The sequence below is a fragment of the Alternaria ventricosa genome, assembly GCF_023758065.1.
Source record: "Alternaria ventricosa strain BMP 2768 chromosome Unknown scaffold_10, whole genome shotgun sequence".
Classification (NCBI taxonomy): Eukaryota; Fungi; Ascomycota; class Dothideomycetes; order Pleosporales; family Pleosporaceae; genus Alternaria; species Alternaria ventricosa.
Window position 1 is genome coordinate 493,426 of NW_026055690.1, and position 22,551 is coordinate 515,976.

General features: G+C 53.2%; 5 protein-coding genes across 5 annotated transcripts; 1 reads left to right on the forward strand and 4 right to left on the reverse strand.

Annotated features, from left to right (window-relative positions):
* Positions 1–1,572: 1,572 nt before the first annotated feature.
* On the forward strand, positions 1,573–2,799 carry J4E93_006255 (uncharacterized protein; the record flags this gene model as incomplete). Its single annotated transcript, XM_049344172.1, has 2 exons — positions 1,573–2,160; positions 2,212–2,799. The coding sequence occupies 2 exons, from the start codon at positions 1,573–1,575 to the stop codon at positions 2,797–2,799; spliced, it is 1,176 nt and encodes a 391-aa protein (XP_049198607.1).
* A 3,019-nt stretch (positions 2,800–5,818) lies between these two features.
* On the reverse strand, positions 5,819–7,462 carry J4E93_006256 (uncharacterized protein; the record flags this gene model as incomplete). The annotated part of the gene is made up of 4 exons (XM_049344173.1): positions 5,819–5,902; positions 6,090–6,842; positions 6,896–6,973; positions 7,349–7,462. The coding sequence occupies 4 exons, from the start codon at positions 7,460–7,462 to the stop codon at positions 5,819–5,821; spliced, it is 1,029 nt and encodes a 342-aa protein (XP_049198608.1).
* A 7,852-nt stretch (positions 7,463–15,314) lies between these two features.
* J4E93_006257 (uncharacterized protein) lies at positions 15,315–16,255 on the reverse strand (the record flags this gene model as incomplete). The annotated part of the gene is made up of 2 exons (XM_049344174.1): positions 15,315–16,150; positions 16,198–16,255. The coding sequence occupies 2 exons, from the start codon at positions 16,253–16,255 to the stop codon at positions 15,315–15,317; spliced, it is 894 nt and encodes a 297-aa protein (XP_049198609.1).
* Positions 16,256–16,769: 514 nt separating this feature from the next.
* J4E93_006258 (uncharacterized protein) lies at positions 16,770–18,176 on the reverse strand (the record flags this gene model as incomplete). Its single annotated transcript, XM_049344175.1, has 1 exon — positions 16,770–18,176. One exon carries the CDS (start codon positions 18,174–18,176, stop codon positions 16,770–16,772), a length of 1,407 nt encoding a protein of 468 aa, XP_049198610.1.
* A 413-nt stretch (positions 18,177–18,589) lies between these two features.
* On the reverse strand, positions 18,590–19,089 carry J4E93_006259 (uncharacterized protein; the record flags this gene model as incomplete). Its single annotated transcript, XM_049344176.1, has 2 exons — positions 18,590–18,787; positions 18,901–19,089. The coding sequence occupies 2 exons, from the start codon at positions 19,087–19,089 to the stop codon at positions 18,590–18,592; spliced, it is 387 nt and encodes a 128-aa protein (XP_049198611.1).
* Positions 19,090–22,551: the final 3,462 nt, after the last annotated feature.

Below are 22,551 nucleotides of genomic sequence, written 5' to 3' on the forward strand. Positions count from 1 at the left end.
TGCGGCTGATGACCAGCCGGCACGTCCATGATGATGCCTTAAGAGCTTGTCTCGTGATTTGCGAGCCAGGATCTTCACCGAATATCCTTTCGCGTACGCCGAGGAGGCAGTGCTGGCAGTCGTAGGTCTACCCGTCCTGGTGATAGCTTTCTGAACAACGGCCGGGCACGGCTAAATCGAGGCCGCTGGCCACATGTCATAGCAGACGAACACGACCGTGCCGAAGACATGCTGAGAAATCGGATAATCTACCTGTCACCTTGAGATCAACGGGATTCTGGAGAAGAGTGCAGACAGACTTACACGGGCTGAAGCTCAGCGTTTGCCACTTGCGGTGACCCCAAGGCTCTCCGCAGATTCTGCCTGATAAATACGAGGCTAGCCATAGGGTCACAGCGCTGCTAAGTTGCTAACATCGGCCGGCCGAGGTGGAGTCGACGGATCTTTCACCATCTCATGCAGGGCGCAGCATATATTATACCTAGACGACATTGGAGCCTCATCTGGAAGAGCCGCATAGAAATCAGCTCGACGTCGCACCTGTCAACAATCTCTGACCTTCAGATCCACAGATCGTACATGATGTCTCGCCGCAAACAGCAAACGCTGGTCCTTGTCGGGGCCAAAAAAGCGGCTGCCAGCGTGTCAAAAGGCGAGTGAAGCGCGGTAGGTGAGGCTCTACGAGGCTATAGTCCAGCCTCGCGCGGCCGGTGAGATTCAAGAGGTTTAGCTCAGTCCATGCCATGCGCCCGTGATGCAAGTCCAAGAGCAGTCAATGGTGAACATAGACGCTGTAGGCCCAATGCAATTCGGCGTGATCCTACTCTTGCCCGAATGATCTCATGAGAAAAGGACGAGAGAAGGTGAAGGTCAGGGAAGGCTGAGAAAGCTCGTGCGGGGTCCGTCTGCGGGTCATGCAAGTCAATGCACGCTGGCTTTTAACGCGTAAGCAGACTCCTTGGCTTCAATCTGCCAGGAAAAAGGAAGACCATAGGAAATACCACTGGCAATGGCATTGTTGGCAGCCGGCAAAAGCATTGCAGTGGCATTGATAGCTCAATCGGGTATGTGACGAGAGACGCTGGTGGTGTTGTGCCGATCTCTTTCTTCGTGCAACGTCGGTGGATGCCGAAGTTCTGCCGATTGGACAAGACGCGCACTACGCGTTGCCGGCGGTCGTAGAGAAGTGTTCGTGGAGATGAGGCATACTGTACGCAGAAGTTCAGCAATTGTTCGCGATGGTCATGGCAACGCGTTGTCCTCTCTTCCGTGTCTAATTCTGTCGATGATGATGACGTCTCTTGCTAACCGGCCTCGGACTAGCGGGGCAAACACGTGCGCGAACCATCTTGGCTGCGCGCCGGGCGGCTTCACGCCGCTGTCGTGCAACAACCGGGAACGTCAAGCCTTCTCGAGGGCGTCGTCGACCACTCGTCTCCGCGTGCGACCCGGACTATCTCAATTCTCTTGTTTCTCTTCTTCTAGTCGCACTCGAATATCCCGTTATCTCACGCGATGGCGCCTCCGTCAGTTGTCGGCTCTCAGAAGCCTGGCGCAACCGATACCACCGCGATGGAACAGAACATAGGCCAGGCCACCTCCGTCATACTACCCCTTCTGGAGTTCGGCGCCCTGGGATACGAGACATATGTCGTAGTCTACTTAATATGCGTCCAGTACCTCATAAACCCTTCGGAGGACATCCAGCGAGACTTCGGCATTCGGCCGCGACGCTCCACCGGTATCGCACTCATAGTCGTCTACGCTATTCTACTCCTCCTCCTTATGGTAGCATGGCTGCGCCTATTACAATTGGTGTGGTCGAAGCCAGACCTCATACCTCTCGGTAGCCCCTCGGTGGACAAGGCAGATGCGAGCACGAAAGGCTTCGGCTTCGACCAATACGATGCATACATTTGCGATTACCAGGGGGTGCCACTTTGGTGCGAGAGGTGCCATAATTGGAAGCCGGATAGGGCACATCATTGCAAGGAACTGGGGCGCTGTGTCAAGAAGATGGATCACTACTGCCCATGGGCCGGTGGAATCATAGCAGAGACTACGCACAAGTTCTTTATGCAGTTCGTGGCGTATGCATCGCTATACACGACCTTCACTTGGATTGTTGTGGCCATTTTCTTTGCAGAAAGGAGCTCCAAGGTGCGCTCAGAAGCAACCCAATGCATGCAGCAGCAGGCTAACATATCGTAGATGGGCTCCCGTCCAGGGACATGGATTGGCGCGCTCGCAACCGCTGTGCTCTTCAGCATCTTCACCTTCACAATGACCTGTATGACAGGCTGGAATCTGATGATCAACTTCACCTCGGTCGAAGGCATCCAGCGCGGCGGCATCCACAACATCGCCTTCCTCATATCAAACCCCTCCCCGAACCCCGATACTTCTGCTCCACTTACTGCGACACCGACAACGTCATCCAGTAAACATCATAAGAAGAAGTCGAGTAGGGACGTAGCAGAAGAGAAGGAACTCGACAAGGAGGACTGGCCTGTTCTCACTACCGTCACCCGCCTCCCAAACCGCTCATACGTCGTCATGCAAACCAAGCCGTTGGAACACCCATGGTATACAACCCTCCTGCAGGGCTGGAAAGATACCATGGGCACGAACATAATAGATTGGCTATTACCGTTCCGCCAATCTCCATGCAAGCAAAAAAGCCATCGTGGAGAATTTGAATGGGGTGAGGTGGTGTACGACATGGCGAAGATGTACGAGAAGAAGAACCCAGGAGCCAGTCTTGCTATTCTTGATGAGAGTAGGAGATCAAGGAGATGACGTTGACGATACGTTCGATTCTGCATTGTTTCTTTTTCGGTAAGCGACTTGGGCGTTCTTATATTTTTCCTCTCAGGATGTGATACCCATATATGTTGTTAGTCGTAGGTTGTACATAATCACTCGGTGGAGGAAATGCGGCAATCAATCGCAGACACTCTTGCACACTGGACTGAGTGACATAAGCCAAACTGTCAAGAGGTGATTTCCAATCCTTATCACAGCCACTCCATTCAGGTTCGTCATCCCTCCCAAACCCCACGTCAAATCCCCGACAAAAGCAAGCCTTACTAACAGCAAAAAGCTCCGACGACGTTACTCTCACGTCGCACACACACACATCCATCGCACGAAAACGATCCACGTGGCCCATCACCCCCTCCATCCAATCAACCACCCCGCCCAACCCACCATCCCCATGATAGGCCAAAAAGAAAATCTGGTACACGACCAGCACCGTCCCCGCCGATCCCGCAGACGATGAAAACAAGTTACCGATGCGGGTAATCGAAGTTCGCGAACCAAACTCCTGCTTCCAGCGCCCGATGCCGCTGCCTGATGGTCCTTGTTGCGACTGGTCATCGCTGGGGTTATGGGGATAGGGTTGTGGATCTGCGGATGAGAGTGCCTGTTGATCAGTTCTAGATGGTGAGTCGTGTCGTTACTTTCCGGGTCGTTGGGGAGAAAAGTTTGCATGCTGCGGACCTGCGGACTATGGGGTGTAAAGTTGGTATGAAAGCATGTACGCGTAAGCTGCTAGAGGCTGTGGTGAGGTGGTCGGTGATTTCCTTCATGCGCGTGGATGATAACTTGGAGTGTATCTTGTGGCTGTTACGCTTACTTTGTCAGAGCGCTCTTCAACTGGTCAAAGTGGAAGAGTGCCTGGGAGTTGCAGTCATTGTCATGGGCTTGGTGTCTATCTGGCCGTGTTACTCGGTTTCGTATTCCCATGGTGGGTGTTATCTACGTGGTCCTAGCCGCGCTGGTTGCCTGTGGGTGTGTGACGTCCAGCTAGGCTGCAGTACCGCCGGTATCTCGAGTCAAACGGTAATCCTGACTCTTTGCAGGCAGTTATGATCGACCACGGTATAGCTCGGGACTTGCCGCGCTATCGACCGTGGGTGATACGGAGGACGAAGATCCTCATTTCAGCCGTCACAGTCGACCCCGGGAAACTATCTCGCGCTTCGCTTCGTATCGAGATAGATCTGCGCAATGACATGGAGATGCTCATCCTCATCTCATCAATGTAACACGACTATCAGCTCAAGGACAGGGACTGAAAGGTGACGTTTTGTACTACGTCTTTGGCAGCTGAAACAATGACAGCTTTCATCTAATGTTTGCCTGGTGCCCCATGCGCCGCCTGTGAGGCTGCCGGTTTCCGGACAACGGTGATCGTGATTTCCTCCAGGAACGTTTCAGTCTACCATGGTACTATAAATGGAGACATTCTTCCCGCAGACTATACGGCTGCGTCTGAAAAGGCGAAAGCTTGGGCCTGGTCCTTCCGTGTTTGCCATGAACGTGCGTCAGGCCGCCCAATCCGTAATGAGGTGTTTACAAGTTGGGTAGTTCACGCGAGCAGGTGGTTAAAGTGAAGAGTCAGCTGGACTTTTGAGTTCTTCTCCACTCGCCACGAAAGCCTCCTATCAATTAAGACGTGAGTGTCACTGTCAATAAAGTGCGCGACGGCTGTTCCGGTGTCACACATTTAAACTTGCTCTGAATGCCGACAGGTGTGATCCCCTTACAGTCCGGGCCGCTCCATGGTATCCCTGTCAGCAGTGATTTTGGTCACGGTCCTTGGTTTTCGGGAGAGATGGTGGAGCGGGATTCGCAGGGCAAACCCTGGCTCCGATCCCCCAATGATGTGCAGTGTTTCCCGCATCCAGATAATGAGGGGTCAATCCCAGAAGAGGATCATGACAAGGGTCTAATGTGACTTCGTTCACCGGACTATGTGGAGTCTTTCCGGCTGAAAGGCTGGTTATCAAGTTCCTAGGCCAAGTGGAGTGCGAGTGAAGTTAGTGTGAGTGGCGCCCCAGCCTGTTTGAACCTTCACATCTAGAGGAGTCGGCCGATTGAGATCGGTGGGGTTTTGATGTGTTGAGATTCGATATCACGAAACATGTCATGGCTCAACTTGTCCATACATGTTGCCGGGGTCGTTGCTTCCCGAAAGCACGAGCCCTCTGCCAAACGGCTGGTGTTGCCTCTCAAGCACCACCGTTGTGTGTCATGTTTTAACTCTGGGGGTTTGAAACACCGGAGCTGTCGATGGCGTTTGAAGCGTAGACGCTAGATTGGTGCCCGCGGACACCAGGGGGATGTCCGTTTAAACTTCCGCATTCGGCAGTGTGTGGGCCGTGAGACCAAATCTGGCCATTCGCAATGAGGACGACTGGAGACTGCACTAGGCAATCAATAGTCTGGAGGGGCCGGCGGCATACACATGTAGCGCCCTCCGGGTTTCACCATGATACTGCCTGTAAAGTCTCTTTCAGTGGTTGCGGGGGGCTCACGATTTTCACACGACGCGGGTTAGGACAGTGTCTGTGAGTCTCGTAGAGCTTTGTTGAGAAGATCGCATGGTGATTAGGCTATGTAGGAAACAATCTTCGAGGCCGAGGCCGATGGAAAACAACGCTGTAGCAGTTCCAGTATGCTGCGTTCTTAGCGCGATATGCGCCCTAACTCCATTTCCCAAAACACTGATGTGTACTCCGTTTTGGGTCCCAGGGTATTCGACTGAAAGAAAATGGCCAGATCATCTATGCGCCTGGTCAAGGTCGCAATATCCGACATTGCCCGCAGAAGGCTGTGATGATACAGGCTGCCCAAGAAACGAAAGTATCCAGATGCTTCTGGTTCCACCAGAATGCCGAAAGCGGAAGAGAGAGTAAATGATGTGCGCGATTAAACTCGTCATGATGAAGGTTAAATGGAATATTCCGGTGCGTCCCAGCGCCTACTCGTTGGTCGCGCTTTCCTTGGGCGGGCCCATTTGCGTGAGACACTATGCCTCTGGGCCATTGGCTTCACGCTCTCGCTGTTCCTTTTGTGGAGCACGACGACGAGCGTTGATGAACCAGTTGGATACCTAGTGGATGTCAGTACTTTGTTCGGTACACAGATGTAAACTCGTGTGCATGCTAGAAAGGATTTGCGAGGGTAGCAAAAGGACCGACAGCACGCTGTAGTCTAAAGGAAGTGACACTGAAGGACAGGAATGGCAGATGTAGTGAGGGTGTCAAAAAACAACGTTGGTGCTGGGACAAATCACGTACCTGGTTGAGACTCAATCCAGTCCGGTTGCAAAGCTCCATCTTTTGGTCTTCAGTGGGATAAGGCGATGTTCGGTTGGCGGCAAACCAATCTTTCAGCAAGTTGGTAGCTTCTTTGGGCAGGTTTCCTCGGCGCTTCCTGTTGAATGCGTTGTGATCAAGGCCTACGTGCTGCTGGAATCGGATGTCGCCATACTGGGAGTCGTAACTTGGGTAGCCCGGCCGAGTGAAGAAAGATTCATTCGGTCGCTCGTAGCCACCGTAGACAGCAGCTTGGGGTTCGTGGTAGTAGCTGTGTCGGGGAGGCTCGTACATGCCACCTTGCTGGACCATGGGCTGTTGGAAAGGGCTCTGCCCGATGGGTTGCTGGAGAGATGGCGGTGCGTAAGACATGTGGCTCTGGGGTGCTGGTGATGACTGATGTCGCATGTGCGGGTTCATAGCCATTGGCTGCTGCTGGGGTGCCGCGTATGAATGGCTTGGACGGTGAAGCATGCCGGATCCTACGGGCTGCACTGCGTGTTGCTGGGCGATGCGGGGCGAGTAGCCAGAAAGGGCAGGGTCAATAGCACTGCTCATTCGACGGCCCTGCATAGGCGGCTCGTAGATATCGCCGAGCGTGTCGACGCGCCTTCTCTTGCTGTCTGACCAAGATACATCTTCAAATTGAGGTTGCACGTGGGGAGAGCTTTCAGCAGAGTCATTTCGACGCTGAGGCGTCCGCGGGGGGGTGGTGGTCCGCGTAGTGTGGAGAAACTAGAAAAGTCAATCGCCTGCGGATGGCATCAATCAGCTGGAAGTAGACGTACCTCAGAAAATGAAGGAAGTTTGCCAGGAAAGTTTTGCTCTCCGGGCTGGATGGGCGGTGAGCTGCGCATGTGGTGGTTCTGTGATTCTGTCAGAGTGGTGCTCGACGGTCGTAGTTCGTCGCCATCGACTGTTTCTGGAGTAGTCGTAGGCAGGCGTGAGTCGGGCAGCATTCTCGGCTCTGGTGAATGCGATCGGCGGCGTGTGGGCAAAGAATAGGAGCGCGGTAAGGCAAGTGAACGGGCGTTCTCGCTAAGTGCGTCCGCAAAGTGGGGATGGCCATAGTACTGGGCAGGCGCGCGGGGGCAGGCGAAGGGCTCGGATGCTCTTGCCCTCCAAGTTGCACTCTCCTGTCCGTGGACGCGGAAGGGATCATGCAACGCGGGCTCGAGAAATCGCGGAGGGATGGGGGTGGGCTCGTGTAAAGAAGAAGGAGACTCTGGTTCTTGACTTACCGCAGCGACCATGTTAGCCAGCGGCCGTTCGGCAGGATGTGCAGAAGTCATCTTGCGCGAGTGCAGCGGTTCACAGTGACGGTGCGGAATATCTTGGAGAGTAAGATATTCCATATGTGCAACGGCAAGACGGCTTAAATACTCTAGCATGCACGCGTTAGCAGATAGTCACCTGTGTATCAACGTCTCCATGGTGAGTGGGCGGACTGTCTTGCTCTCCCAAAGTACTGACAGCTTGGTACCGCTCTTTGGCTGGCACCGTTGAATGCCATCACCCACGAGCGGGGTCCCATAGGACGATAGGCAGTTGGGCGGCATTACTCACCCAGGTATTATGGTAGTGATGTAACAATTAACTCGAAAGGGCGACCAAGGGTCCGATGCAGGACTACCGAACCACGGATTGTATATCGCAGATATATGAGTGGTGAGGGCGTGCGAGGGATTAGTCGTAGGGTGGGCGTCGAGGGAGAGTGGTGACAAGGGAGCCGGCGCAAGCACTCAGCGATTCGCAAGAAGATAGTTGGGCGTGATGGGGTCGTGATGACGGGTCCGAGGCGTTTAAGAAGCAGCAGCACCGTGAGCGCAGGAGGCGTTTCTAGGCTAGGAGGGACTGCAACGGGCCGTACATCAAGCATGCCCTGCGATCTTGCAGCAGCAGAAAGCGCGTCAGGGGTGATGCCAGTTGGGGCCAATGAAGGACACACAAGCGTGTTTAGCACCACGTCTGTGGACTTGACAGGTGAGGGTTAAAGTTTGGTCTATATTCTCCGAGCGTGACAATGCAGGCTCTGGCCGGACGCAGGCCGAGCGCAGGAAACAAGAGACGCTCAGTCTACGCCGCAGATTTCGAGGCACGAGCCCGTCGGTGCTGGAGTCGCGCCATCTGCTGCAGACGCCATTGAGCGTCGGCCGGTGTCTCCACTGCTCGCATCGTCGCAGATCTCGCTGCTTCTGACTCGCCGCAGGCAGGCGCAGGGGTGCCAAATGCCTCTCGCCCATTTCGTCGCACCTGCCCGTCGATTACCTCATCCGCCCTCCCACACACTGGATGCCGCAGCAACCTCACAGCGTGCCCTCGCGGCGGTAGCCGCCTGTGGCCAAGCATTGGCCGGCGCTGGAGTTGTCGTCTGGCGCCTCGCCGTCGGCCAGCAACCACAAGCAGTAGTTCATCGACTCCAGCCTCGCCATAGGTCGCTCGCCTTGCGCCCGCCAGCAGCAAACCATAGTGGTAATTGCGCTGAAGCTAGTTCATTGCTGCTGGACCTGACTTGAACTCTCCCGGGCACCGGTGGCACGGTACCCTTATGCTTGCTTTTGCCGGAGATATCTGAATCGACAGAAGCAGCACAGCATCTAGGGCAAGTGGGGTAGGTGCAGCGCAGCAGCATCCAGGACATGGCCGCGGGTTGCACTTCTGTCCAGAGCGGAGTGTAATCCGACGTTATGAGGGCTGCGGTGCACCCCAGAGCCACGCTGACGGCGTGTATGTCACCCAGCACAAGGTACGATACCCGGCAGACAGCTGCCGCAGGACAGAACCAGGTCGGTGGCTGACCTTGGTGGACACTTGTGCAACGGAGCTTTTCCAGCATCCAGGAGCGGGAAGCCTTGGTGTCGTGACGGGGTACAGAAGCAGCTAGTGCTGCAGCAGCGAGCTTTGGGAAGGGAGAAAGAGGCGTTCGTCCGGTGGGACAGGAATAGCAGCTAGAGCGACGACGTAGGAGCGCGGGAGATGATGCACGGCGTTCGATTCTCCACCATGTGCCAGGCACGACTAATTGGGGAGCCGTCGCCTGCAGACCCTGAATCAGTTGGCGAGTAGTGCAGCAGCAGTCTCTGCGAGACAAGTCGCGTGTGCCGTCTGGAGTCGGCGTGCTGTCTGCCAGTGCCTACTACACGCACGCAGCCGTCGCCGTGAGAGCTGGCTGTCATGGTGGAGAGCCCCTCGCAGTGCGGGCGGATGACAGATGTCAGGCTCATGCAGACCTCTGACGGTGGCATCGTGCGAAGAGGTGCGACCTTGTCTGCGCCGCCATGATTGGCACAGGGATCACTGGCACCTTCCCGCTCTCGGGGTCGCGCCTGCCCGATTCGCTGATCGCTTCCCGCTAGCCGGCCGATCAGACCTCGCACCTGCGCCTGGACGCCAGCCCTCGACATTCAACATCCGCCGTCTCGCGTGCCGGGTCGCTGCCGTCAACTGAGACCTTCTCCACGCTTTCGCGGTTTGCACTCGCCATCTTGCAACTCGACGCGACACCACGGCAAACTCTGCTCTGCCCTAACTGCGTCTATCGAAATCTACGAAACTTTGTCGCGCCCCACCCTCCCAATCCTTTCGCGTTGTGTTTCGCGCTTCCAAATTGACGTCGACGCTCGCAAGACTCTAATCTTGCCTCTGCTGCGCCGTCATTGGGTTCGGCAACGATGCCGAACTGCAGCGTTGCCATTATGCTTCGGCGCCACACCGACGAGATACCAACCTTGTGAACTGCTTGCACACCTGCGTCAACTGGCCTGACCGCTTGTCGGCTCGTGCCTGCTCCCACCATCTTGGCCGCTGTCCGCACTCACCATCCCGGCATGAGGGTAAACCTCCTGCTCGGGCTCGTGTCGTTTTCGATTCCCTAGAGTGGTGGCCAGGGACGCTCGCACAAGCTCCGCTGCGTTTCCATCGCCGTAAGCCATCGTCACACAGCAGCAGTTGACCGCCTGACAGTCCGTCAACTTTGCTTCAGGCGGCTGCGGTTCGTTGTTGTGTCGCCCACCGTCTCTGTGCTATGGCCCAGGGGGCTGTCAAACTGCTGCAGTGTAGCACCGCTTCGATACTAATAGCTAGTACAGGGCGCCTTCCGATCTGGATCATCAGTCATATCAAATATGCCCTACATCCACAACTGTCTTTGCACCTCGTGTGGAGATGGCGCCGCCGCCCCTTGCTGGCGATCATCTAGGGCGGGGAAGCCCTTGCATTCCAGGTTGCGGTTCTGTCTTGGTGAAATGCAGCTGCCGTGACTGGCGCCGTTGCACCAGACGGAAGCCACGAGCGCCATCTGCTGCGCGGACAGACCTCGAACCAGGTTTCCAAATACTCCACGCACTCTGTACCTCAACATTTGCGTCTTCAACAACCGAGATTACCAATCGAGCAGTCTACACGACAACCGCATGCTAGTGTTTGCCCGGCGCTCCATGATCAAAGTTACGTTGAGGCTCTTGGGTTTTGGAAGACGACGAGACCTGCTTCGGGGCCTCCGAGACCGGTATCAATGCTTCCGATAGATGCAACACTCGACATCTTGTACTCGTTAATCATGTTGACCTACTACGTCGCCTAGCTATCAGCATGCTCACCGCTCAATCGGCAATTGACGTACAACCGGTCTGATTCGGTCTGAACGACCTCATCGGAAGAAAGAGATTGGAGCTCAGTAGCATGACGATAACTTAACAAGTGGGCGGGTGGCATTCGTGGCACCTGTACCAGGCTCGCCTCTCGCTATAGATACAGATCCGTGTCTGCAATCACGGAACCTCCATCACCATACCAACGAATACTGTACCTGCAATTAATGTACTGACTGTCCGTAGCGGACGGTAAGTCATGCAAAAGACTTGATTCAGAAAGAGGGGTCTGCACAAAACAGTTCCACAACACATGGTGGCGTGCATGCGTCTCATGCCCCACTCTTCCTTCCGGTATACCAGCATCTTGCCCAGTGAACTGATGTTTTATCTTCAACAATCACTGCAGGTTCATTTACCCGGTATCTGGGATTTTTTTCAACAGCAGTGCGCACTTGTACTTGCAGGCCGAAGTGTCTTCAGGCAAAATGGGCAACGTGTGCACTGCTAGCAGTCATCGACTAAGATTGTGCTTGTTGAACCCACGCGCGTCCGGCTCCAGATGTGGAGAGATCTCTTGATCCAATCGTCACTCTTCTAGCGTTGATATGTTGAATGGTGGACTTTTGTTCCAGGGAATGACGTTGCCACAGTCTGTGTAAGGGGTCCAAGGATAATACTTCCCCATTCTTCATAGCTTTAGATCGCTGCAGTATCCTAGATCTGCGCTAATAAGATGAAACGATAGGCAGCAGACACTTCAAGTCAAAGCTGTCAGCTATGCGGATGCTGGACGCCTTGGAGCCAGAAACGGTCGATCTGGAGAGTGTCAGACGCTCTTCTAGATGGCGCACTTGTCTCTCAATAGCATAGTGAAGGCTATCACGATGCAAGTGCGTTGTTTTACCTGGCACCATCTCGCCGTGTACTGGTTTACTGCACGCTGCTATGGCTGTCATAATCTCAATACACTTTGGGGTTTTCAGCGAATCGGCATCGCTCCGCTGATGCTTAGTGTGTGTCGCCTTTATCTGTCCGAGGCTCAAAAGCAAGATGCTAACCAGAACAGCTACAGTTTGGGGCGTCATCAAGATCCCACATTCCTGGCCCACTAGCTGAAGATACTATCGGAGACCCACGGACCTGGATCAGAGATCTCTTTGTAGATCGAAGCCCTACAATCTCGCTCCAACGTGCACTAGATACATCGCTAGAACTAACATCATCTTCCGCACGCGACAAGCGAATGCAGCCCTCAGCGGAATTGTCGCCGCAGAGTCTATCGGCCAGGTTTGAACAATTTCAAAGGCATCGTCGTTGCTTGCATGGAAGGCTATCGTGAATGGCAGCTTAGGGGGTCGCCCTTGTTTCGCGTTCGCGTTGGTATGCGAATTCGCAAACATGGTAATCTAGGTAAAGTCCGCTGTAAATTTGTCACTTCCCCATGTTGAGCGGACAATTTCCCACTGTCTCTTACGCGCTAGGTGCACGTTCGCTTTCAGTCGAATGAGGTCTCTGTTGTGACCTCGGCAGCTGACGGTTGCCAATTAGGCTTGGTTCCTGCATATGACTAAGCTTTCTTTCCCAGCTGAGATCGGCTTCACCTGCCGTCCGCACACATCTGCTGGCACTCGCGCCGCAAAATCAATATTTCGGACGGCCAGGGTAGGCGATGCGACCGCTACGACTTGCCCTGACTGCAGAACAGCATGACGCAGCCGTGCAGTACCTTCAGAAATCGACGGGTTCGCATTCACTCCCACATCGCTATCCAACGTCAATGTCCAACACCACAAAGTGACATCTTGACAGCTCGCGTCGAGATGGATCGTCTACTTCCCGTCAACTAATGCTGCCAAGCATAGTCGGCTCGGAGAACATCGCTCGTGGTCATATACGCGGATCAGCATGCGAAAGAGAACCCGGGACAATCAAGATCTCTTGGCACGGGAACAAGAGTCTAACGCCGATTCGGCCTGCGGTTACCATCAGCCGCAGTCGGTGCTGATCCTGATCGCCTGTTTCCTGGGAGCGCGCCCCACAGAAGTCGTTGACAACTCGGTAGACCGTAGACACAGCCACAATCCCGCCAGGCATCCCTTCTGCAGTTCCATCGCGTACCCGAAGATCGAGCACTGAGCAGAATTTTCGCTACGAGTATTGCGGACCTGTTTTACGCGAGAAATCTACAGAATGCGGCGCAGACTAACGACGATGGCCTACTGCATTTGGACCTGCGTGACAGCGCACCTGCATCCATCGTCTGGGACTCTGTCCCCACCGTCACCGGCCGGTGAGCTTCACGCTTGTTATCCTCTAACCACAAGCTCCAGGGGTGCACGAGATATCACTACTACATCTTTTTGGTGCAGGATGGCTGCAATTTGAGTGTAAGTCGTGCGCATGGTACCGTCGTCTCTCTATTCCAGACCTGGCCAGCCTCGAAGCACTGGCTCGGGATGTAAGGATGATCGGTGCCGTCTCCGTTTCGCAACCAAATTACCTGCAGTGGCTTCAACGCTAACACGTGGCTCTTTCGGAACACCTTCGCGGAATGATGTGATAGCGGGAAATGGTGTAGTTAGCACAGGGTTCCGACAGGCTCCGTTTCGGGGCATTTTCTCACACCTTGGTACGTCAGATGTGTCGAAACGGATCGCTAGGTGCTCTAACGCCAACCTTAATTCCAGCCAGGCCTGCCAGGACCTACCTCTCCCGGTCACAAGGTAGACCCCCGCTACACTTCAAACATCTCGAACAACGACAATCGTTGTAGACGAAGAACCTTACTATCGACTCTCCTTTACTGTGCAGGTGTCGACATCGTATCCTAGATGTCCAGGGAGAGAGAGCGTCTGCAACCACAAATGACGAACTGCACCCACGATCTTGTGAGAAATGACGTCAGACCTCCATACGACTATACGAGATCGAAACTATGCTCTTCATCGAGGGGAGATCTCAGCGCAACGTCCCCCGCCGTCACTGTCAACGGGTCCGGAAACCTCGCCTATCGCGGTACAGCAGAACTGAAAATTCGCAATGTAACTGTGTATCCTGTTGCATGCATCAGAAGCGTAAACACCGGGCTGAGCAGAAACGCTCGCTGCTCCGGCGCACCTCATTCGTGCGTCTTGCCCAAAAGAGCCCACCATCAACCCACATCGCCACCCCCGGCCGACAGCGTACTGACAGCATGTAATGGCGGAGTTGCGCGATAAACCACAAAGTTTTTAGGCGTGACATCTGTCGCTCTTTTTTGCTTCTCCCGTACCGTTGGCTGTGCAGTGCAGATCAAGAGTTGCTTCTCTGTCTTTCTGGGCACGCGAATCCGGCCAAGCCTGGCGGAGATGGCTCCGCCGCAACGCCTCGGTACAGGGAAAGGAGATCTGTTAGGTAAACGATCGCAGCTGCGTATAGGTGCTGCAACAATGGAGCTGAGGCGTATGCGTTCAGGCGAGCATCGCCGGCTGAGGGTGTGGTGCTCTACTTTCAAGTCCAGAGCCATCTTTCTTGCTTCCTTTTTCGACCTCTCGGTGGTGATCTCTTCGACCGCATCTCCGGTGTCGACGGTAAAGGGGGCTGTGTACATGATCCAAACCACACGAGTTTGATATGTCACCATTCGCAACTATGCATGACAGCATTAGGACAACACTTGACGTTGTTTGATGAGTATTGATGAGTAAACGCTTTAGGCGGGTACAGTGCCCGCACGTGGTCGATCGGACACCACGGGGTAGTGCGACTTGTAGATTGGCGCTATAGATTTGTTTCAGAGATGTGATATCGATTCTTTATTTAAGTATACATCTAGAGCGCAAGTCACTTACTTACCCCGGGCCTTCTCTTGCTGCCCAAGTCTCGATGCACTAGATTAGCCGTAGCTCTTGGTGGCGTCATGTTCTTCTAATCGATCATTTAGCAGATCTTGATTAAGTGATCAATACCGCTTGCAAAGGCAATCAGAATGACTTTTGGAGGTACAAGCCGAGGCTTGTATTATCTGTGAGTCGGAAGTCTCTATCAGACTGTTGAACTGATCGGAGTGCAAACTATATTTCCCTGTAGCATCGCTTGGCCTACGTGAACCTATTCGGCTCTGGATCGATGCATTATTATGAATGTTCGAGTGTAAATACGATGGCAATAGTTCTAGACACATTCGCACGGTGATGCCATGCTATTCTCATTTACCAGATCACCGGCATCGATCTCAACGCAATGTCTCTCGAACACTGATGAAGTCTATGTTTTGCATGTGTTAGCTATTAAGCAGCATCTGCAAATGCATGCTAACTTCATGGTACAAGACACACTTACAATGCTCACTGTTAGATGTATTGTGCCGAATATATCTGCCCAGGCATGCAGTATACGCATCCGTGTATCAGCCTAAATAGAAGACGAGAGAGCATAACGCGATACTTTGAGATACGAGAAAGGACCGAAGAGTCGACGTTGACTTTAACCGTCATCTGTACAGTATCAATACGTGCTTGTATCATCTAGCCTCTCCTATCAAGAAGCCCACGTGCTCAACCCCCGTCTTTATCGTCCACTACCCGTGGGTTCATGTTTATTCTGTGCGTTTACAGATAGCTCGGAGGAGCTCGATCTACTGTCGCACGTCAGGAAAGGTCATTGAATCCATGTGAGACTCAGTCAGTACCACTCCTTCGCGAAGCCAATTCCCCCTTTCAAAATCGCTGGGCAGCTCCGCGCCCGCGAACAGCTTCGCGGCCTGTTCCAATGCGGCCCTGCCCTCGGGCTGCGAACGTATCCACGGTCTCGGCCTCAGACATATCAAGCCAGTCGCTACCGGTAGTGAAAGATGGTCGTAAAGATCAGCGATCTTTCGTATCTGCTTGATCTCGTCAGAGTTTTCCATCTCGTCTTCTGGGAAAGGATTTGGAGGCCCGTTGAACATCTGGTTTCGTAAGTTGAAGCCGAATTTAGATATATCATCTTGCCCTAATTCGGGAAAGACATTTGCCAGGCCGGATGACATCAAGGCCTTGTACGATACTGCCTTGTATCCAATGCCTCTGATGGGGCCGTGTGCCATGTACTCATGAAGCCCACCCTCGTAATATAGGTGCGGAACGTGCCACACGAGGACCTCTTCATCCAGCTGCCGTGTGTCGATGACGGCTACGTGGGGGTCGTGTTGTTCGTCTATAGATCTAGCATAATAGAGCGCTAGATGAAGTGAGCCGGTCCATGAGCTAAACTCGGAGCTGAACCAAGGGCTATTATCGTTGCTGAAGTGCATTGCCACCATTTTGTAAAGCTCGCTTTCTGCCTTCTCGTAGAATCCGCTTCCAGAGGCTCTCTCCATGAAGCCGTGCGGAATGATCTCCTTGACACTGTTAGTTGCGTGTTCTGGTCCTCCACCGCTTTTGCTGCTCCAAGTGCGAAATAGGAATTGAGGAACGTTGTTCTTTCGGAGGTCTTTGAGAAGTTAGTTAAGAGCGTTACAAGATAGTGTAGTTAAGTACCTTCGAAATATGCCCTGCGAACACCCGTAATTGGCTCAATGTTGCTTACTTCCAGCATGGCCGCCTAGGTATGATCAGTTCTGGTGACATTTTTTAGGCGAAGAGTTAATTGAAGATGAGTGTTAGGTGATAAAAGACAGTTCAGCGATTGTTGGATATGGTTATAAGTCTGGTAGCTACTCTTTGTAATAGTTTTGATTTTAGTCGCTTTTATTGTCCGTATGCCACAATAGCAAAACACTGGACGTCATAATCTTCTAGTAAGCAAGGTGAAGGCCACAGTCCATCCTCCAGTCACCAACAGTTCTCCGCCTGGGCGCTAAGCAACAACTCTCTTCGAGACAGCAACCTCGATACAGATTTCGACAGCATCAAACGATATTGGGGTTTATTGTCCTATTCGGAGTTTTGAGAAGCTTAGCTCACGCTGAACACATCCTAATTCGATGTCTACAGTACTATCTCATGTATTGGACAACAAGGCCTCCGATGGACGCAAGCAACACTACCTATGTTTTAGACATACACCTCCTAGTCTCCAGCAACGTAGGTAATATATTTATAAAGCCATCTCACTCTTTGAAGCAAGCTTGAAGACAGACTGAACGTACGTTCTCGAAGTGCACGGATATGCCTGCCTCCAGCAGCCGACCAGAAATCTCCACTCCAGCCTCTTCATAGTCCTTTACTCGCTGCTTCGGGTCGTTATCGAAGTCGAGAGATATTCTTTTCAAGCTGCGCAGCTTGCTGCGGTCATCCAGAACTCCCGAGATCCACTCTATCACAGCGGTAGTCGGATCAGCCACATTAAGGTACTCTACATTCGGCGGCAGCGCCTCGAACGGATGGAGAGGGGAACATTCGTAGGGGGTTGAGTTGATGAGAACACTTTGCGGAATGGATAGGCGCTTTATTAAAGTGAAACGTTGCAACGATCGCGATGGTCGGAGGTAGTCGATCTGTTTAGAATCTCCGGTGTCAGAGCACTTTAGATCCAGCTCTTCCAGAAGATGTGAGGCAGGGATCAGCGGATCGATGATGATGGAACTCGTAAATCCTTGCCCAGGATAGCATATGCGTTCCCGATTGTAGGTGGCGTAATATAGGTTGTCATACTCATAATAGCCGTAAGCAAACCCAATACCACCACTCATGTTGTTATGATGTTCTATCCAATTGGTAAAACACAAGTGCAAAGACCTCAGGGCGGGGAACCGCTGGAAGAAAGGCGAGAGGTCTTGTGCATTCGCTGGTTGGGATTCGTAAAGTGTTGGGCGATGTAGTGTCAAGGCAGTGATACCATGGAATAGGATAACTGGTTCTTTGTCCCATGCTATGGGCTCTGTACAATCGAGTTCCAGGTGTAGCAGTTTGGGAAAAGCAGACCAAGACCTGTTCATCTCACCCCAAGCGCCAGATAGCCTTCGGAGCTGTGGAAGAAGCGGAATATCATGAGCAGTAACAGCATGCCTTTCGGCTATGCCAGGAAACGTCAGACTCAGGCTCGGCGGCGTCATGAAATCCTCGTTCTCTCCAGAGCAGAACATGAGAGTCTGCAGCTGATCTGTTAACACCAGCAGGAGGCCAATGCAAGCATGAAGATTGCCATATTTGACGCTGCTAACCCACTTCATCTGGTCGATGGGCCAAGATCGTGTCGACTTTATTGCGTGCGTGACGACCTGGTCCCAGCAGTCCTCATAGATTATAGCTAATCTGTAAATTGGCTGAACACCACAATGTCCCGTTATTTCCAAAGAGCGGACCTTCTTAGCGAGATCTGGCCTTTTTACTAGGGTTCTGAGGAGTTCCAGAAGAGACTGGTAATACTTCCTCAGACTGATGGAAGTGTGTAGAGCTTCTTGCGCGATGTCGCCAAAGTGGCGTGCAGCTAGAGCTAGGTCTTTAAGATCGGGTGGCTGAAGGCGCAGCGCGATATCAAGCAAGAGCTCGTCCGGTAGGTTCTCAAGTTGGGCCATAATCGCACTCTGAGATGGAGGTATCGAGTAGAACTGGGCGTATGGTTGTGGCAGGTTGGAGATGAAACGAGGATGTCAGCTTAATAGCATTAAAGCTAAAATTGGGGAGGCGGAGACGTAATTTTCCACCTTTGCCTCGTTAAAAGTAAGTAGTGCGTTAATAGTTGCGTCGTACTATTAAATAGTCGTGCGGAAGTTAGATCTTGGTCTCACTACGCCAATACCACGGTACTCTGATGAGTTACGCAATGGCCTGTAGACGAGGAGCCAATCATGATTTCCGCAATACCAACAACACCCACGAAGGAATGGCGTAGGATCCGAAGATGATTCAAAAGTCGCATTCTGCTGCGATGGTAAATTGTGACGTTTTACATTTCTCCTGGTTTAGCACGCCGGCCGCCTATCTCGATTTAAGCATCAGTACCCTGGAACATATTGCCCACGCTCGTCTCAGACTTAACAGCATCCTCATGATAATGCGAACCCGCCGAGGTAACCGTAGTATCCAACTCTTCCAGACGCCTCAAATCCATCGGCGCAGCCAAAAGCGGGATGACGTAAGGATCGAAAGTCTTCCAGTACGGGTTGTTGAGGTGGTACTGCTGGGACTGTAAAGAGCGTTAGCCGAATCATTCGTACCCACACCAACGTTGACACCAGCCCCTCGTGAAGACGTTCATCATCAATTCGGTAAGAGGGAGAAAAGGGATATCAAACTTACAGATTCCTTCAAGTACCGCTCAACAATAGTAAACTTCCTCTTATCCACCGTATCCTGCATAACGAACCAACTCAGCGTCTCCTTATCCTTGCTGTAAACCTGACTCGCTTCCACAAGCTTAGCACTCAGCTTGCTGATGCTCTCCTGGTCTTCCTTGGCGAGGAGGTGAACGACGATTGTGTAGACCATTTTGGCTTCTCTTGTTCCTCTCTTGTTTGTTGTGTGCTGCTGTGTTGGTGTGTGGAGACTGGCGATCAAGCGTTTTTCGCTTCGCTTGGAAAATGGAGTTTGCGTACGTAGTCAAGTACCAGTGGGACAGTATGAGTGAGAAAGAAGAAGGAGTATTTTAGACGTCGCGACAAACCACAGTAGATTTTTCTGCTCGGTGATGCTGTTTTTGCGGCCTAGTGACGTATCACCGCGACGGAACCCCGCAGCTGAAAGTGGAGTTCGGCCGATCTGCATGCCTTCCTTCCCACGCTACAAGCATCACCAAGGAACGGGAAGGAGCGCGCAGCCGCAACATCGAAAAAGCAAGGGAAGGAGCACAATGAGTATCTCCGTAGGCGCGGGACGGAAGGCCGACGATAACGCGTAGCCACGTGGGGACGTGGGACGCGGGATGCAAGCACCACCGCCAGCACACTAAGCACAACAATCAAGATTTTTTGAACTTGAAGATCAATTACACATCTAAACAACGAGAGAAAACAAGAACAAGGGTGCCTCCCAACACCCCGCCTCGTTCTCCCTCATCTATGTAGTAACTAAACTAATAAGCTAAAGAAGGGGGGAATTTGCGAAAAGACAACGCAGTCGCACCGTAGCAACGCTAAAGTTACACCATCATCACCGTTCCCAATTCCACCCAGAAAATTGAAGAAAACACCACCCCATATGCTATGCCATGCCGTAAAGCGAATGATAATCGAAAACATTGGTACTACTACGCCCTGCTGAGCATCTTGAGCACCTCCTCCTTCTCGCTCGTAGGCAGGGTGCTGAGCAAGCTCATGACACCCTTGAGACCGCCCTCGCGGTCCTTGCGCATGAGCTGTGCGATTTCGAGCGCAATGCCGTCGGTCTTGAGTTGCTCGATCTTGTCGCTGACGAGCGGCCTGTTCTCCTCGTACCAGGTTGCTACGGCCATGTCGTCTTGCTCCCAGTTGGGGATGTTGGACAGGTGCTTCAACATCTCGAAGCCACGGCTGCGGGTGAGCGGGTTGGCCATAGGGTTGTCGTGTGTAGGCGAGGCAGCAGCGGCGAACTTCTTGAGGATGTACTCCTCGTTGAGACGGCGGCGAAGGCGCCAGTAGAAGAAGCGGCGGGCGTTTTGCCATCGCAGGGCTTGTCGAATGACTCCCTTGGCCTGCATGCGGCCGGAGCGGTCGTGCAGATCGGCGAACTGGAGGGCAATTTGGCCGTAGACGGGTAGAAGCTTCTTCTCGCGCTCGGTCATTTGGGCCTTGATTTCGCTGAGTTCAGACTCTGGTGTTGCCTTGTCGTTCAGCTTGCGCTTGAGAGCACCGTAGGTAGGGTCGTTGCGGGCCATTGTGTCGAGTTGACGTTCCCGACGGTACTTGATACCGACGATACCTTCGGGTTCGAGCACACCACCACGCGAGTCCTCGTCGGCGTACATCTCCATGAATTGAGGGTTGATAGTGGGATCAACAACAACCCAAGATCCACCACGGAGCTCGCCGTACGGAGGAATGTAGACGAAGATGGGCTGTTCAAACTTGACGAGTGCGTCGACAATGTAAGAACCGTACTTGAGGACCTCGTTGTACATATCGCGCTGACCACCAGAGAAACCACGCCAGTTGGCAAGAATCATCAACGGCAGTTGCTCACCGTTGTTGAAGTCCTTGATAGCCTGAGCAGTCTTGAAGGCGGAGTTGGGGTACCAGACACCACCAGCCTCGGATGTGACCTGTTCGATGGAGTCGGGGTTGGCGGGGTCAGCAGGTGTGACGTTCTCGACCGAGCGTGTCTCAACACCGATGACACCGATAGGGATGCCACCGAGGCGAGCACGACCGACGACAACAGTCTTAGCCCAACCACCAAGAGTCTCAACGAAGGAGCCGCGATCGAACAGACCAGACTGGAAGCCGTCTTCGTCCTCCTTTCCGGCGATGAGGTGCCTCACATCGTAGGCTGACTTGCCAGGTGGGTAATAGGTGATGTCGCGGTCCCAGTTGTCGGCAGAGGGCGAGATAGGGACGGGGCTGCCCTTCTTGTCGGGTACGTATGACAGCCACTGGACGATCTTGGAGACACCTTCGAAGTCATCATCGGCAGTGGAGTGTGAAACACCGTTCCTGTACATGATCTGGGTACCACCAAGCTGGAGGTTAGAGGTGTAAACTTCACGACCGAGCAGCTTGTTGATGGCCTGTGCACCGGTGAGGATGATTGGCTGTCCTTCAATCTGGATGGCACGCTGACCGAGGCGGACGAGGTAAGCACCGATACCTATGTAGCGTTAGTAGACGAATTTGGACATTGTGCTGAAGATACATACCAACTGAGCGGCAAGTCACCAAAGTGATGGTGAAAATGTCCTCGTAGGCCCTCGATGTCTCACCAGCGATAAGACCGGAGCCACGGAGCGACTCAACACCAAGACCATCCTCAGCACCAATGACAGTAGTGATCTTGTAGCGGTTCTCACCATCGACCTCAACCTTCTCGCAGATGACATCATTGCGCTTGCCATCAACAAAGTGCTCGTACTTCTCAGGTGTCAGGTAGAGGTAGTCGAAACCAGCCTCGGGCTTGTCGGCGTCCTTCCATGCAACAGAGAAGTGAGGAATGAGCTCCTCAGCAAGACCGATACGAGCACCAGAGTTGGCCGAAAGGTAGATACGCGGGATTCCGAGCTTCCGTGCAAGCTCAGAGCACTTGTGGAAGAAGTTGTCTTCCGCTGGGCCGAAAGAACCGATCTTGAAGGTGATATCGTTGGCGATGATGATGAAGCGACGGCCACGGGGGTACTCAGGGGTCTTTGCGGTGACCATCCATCCGACCATACCGATGGTGTTGTGGCCAGGGTCACGGTTGACCTCAGCCAAGTTGTCAGTGTCGTCAAGCACCAACTCGTAGTACTCGAGGCACTCTCCCTTCGCTGGCTGCCTGTCCCGGAGGAACGAGTGCTTCTTGATAGCCTCGATCCAGCTGTTCTCGGTCGCCTGGCGGAAGAGCTCAGGGAAGTCGTACACATACTGAGTTCCCATGAGATGAGCCTTGTACCTCTTGGGCTGCAGCGCTCCCTTGGTGGGGTAAGGAGTCGAGACGGGCTGGAGGTGAAGAGCACCAATCTTGGTGGTTCCACCAATGCTGTGGAAGAGCCACTTGCCGGCCTTCTCGGACTTGCGCTCTGCGTACATCTCAACTTGGATAACGTATCCTGAGGTGTTGGTGATGATGACACGAAGAGGGTAGGGGATGCCAGTCGCAGGGTCGGTAACAATGATGCGGATCTCAGCGCCAGTCACACGGAGACGCCAGAGACGTCGACCGAAGCGCTCCAAGAAACCACCAATTGCCTCCTCAACCTCGGTTGGGTTAAGAGGGAAGACGTGCGAGAAGTTGATGAAGATGTGGTTCATATCAGCCTGCGAAGTGCCGACGATCTCCAAAGCA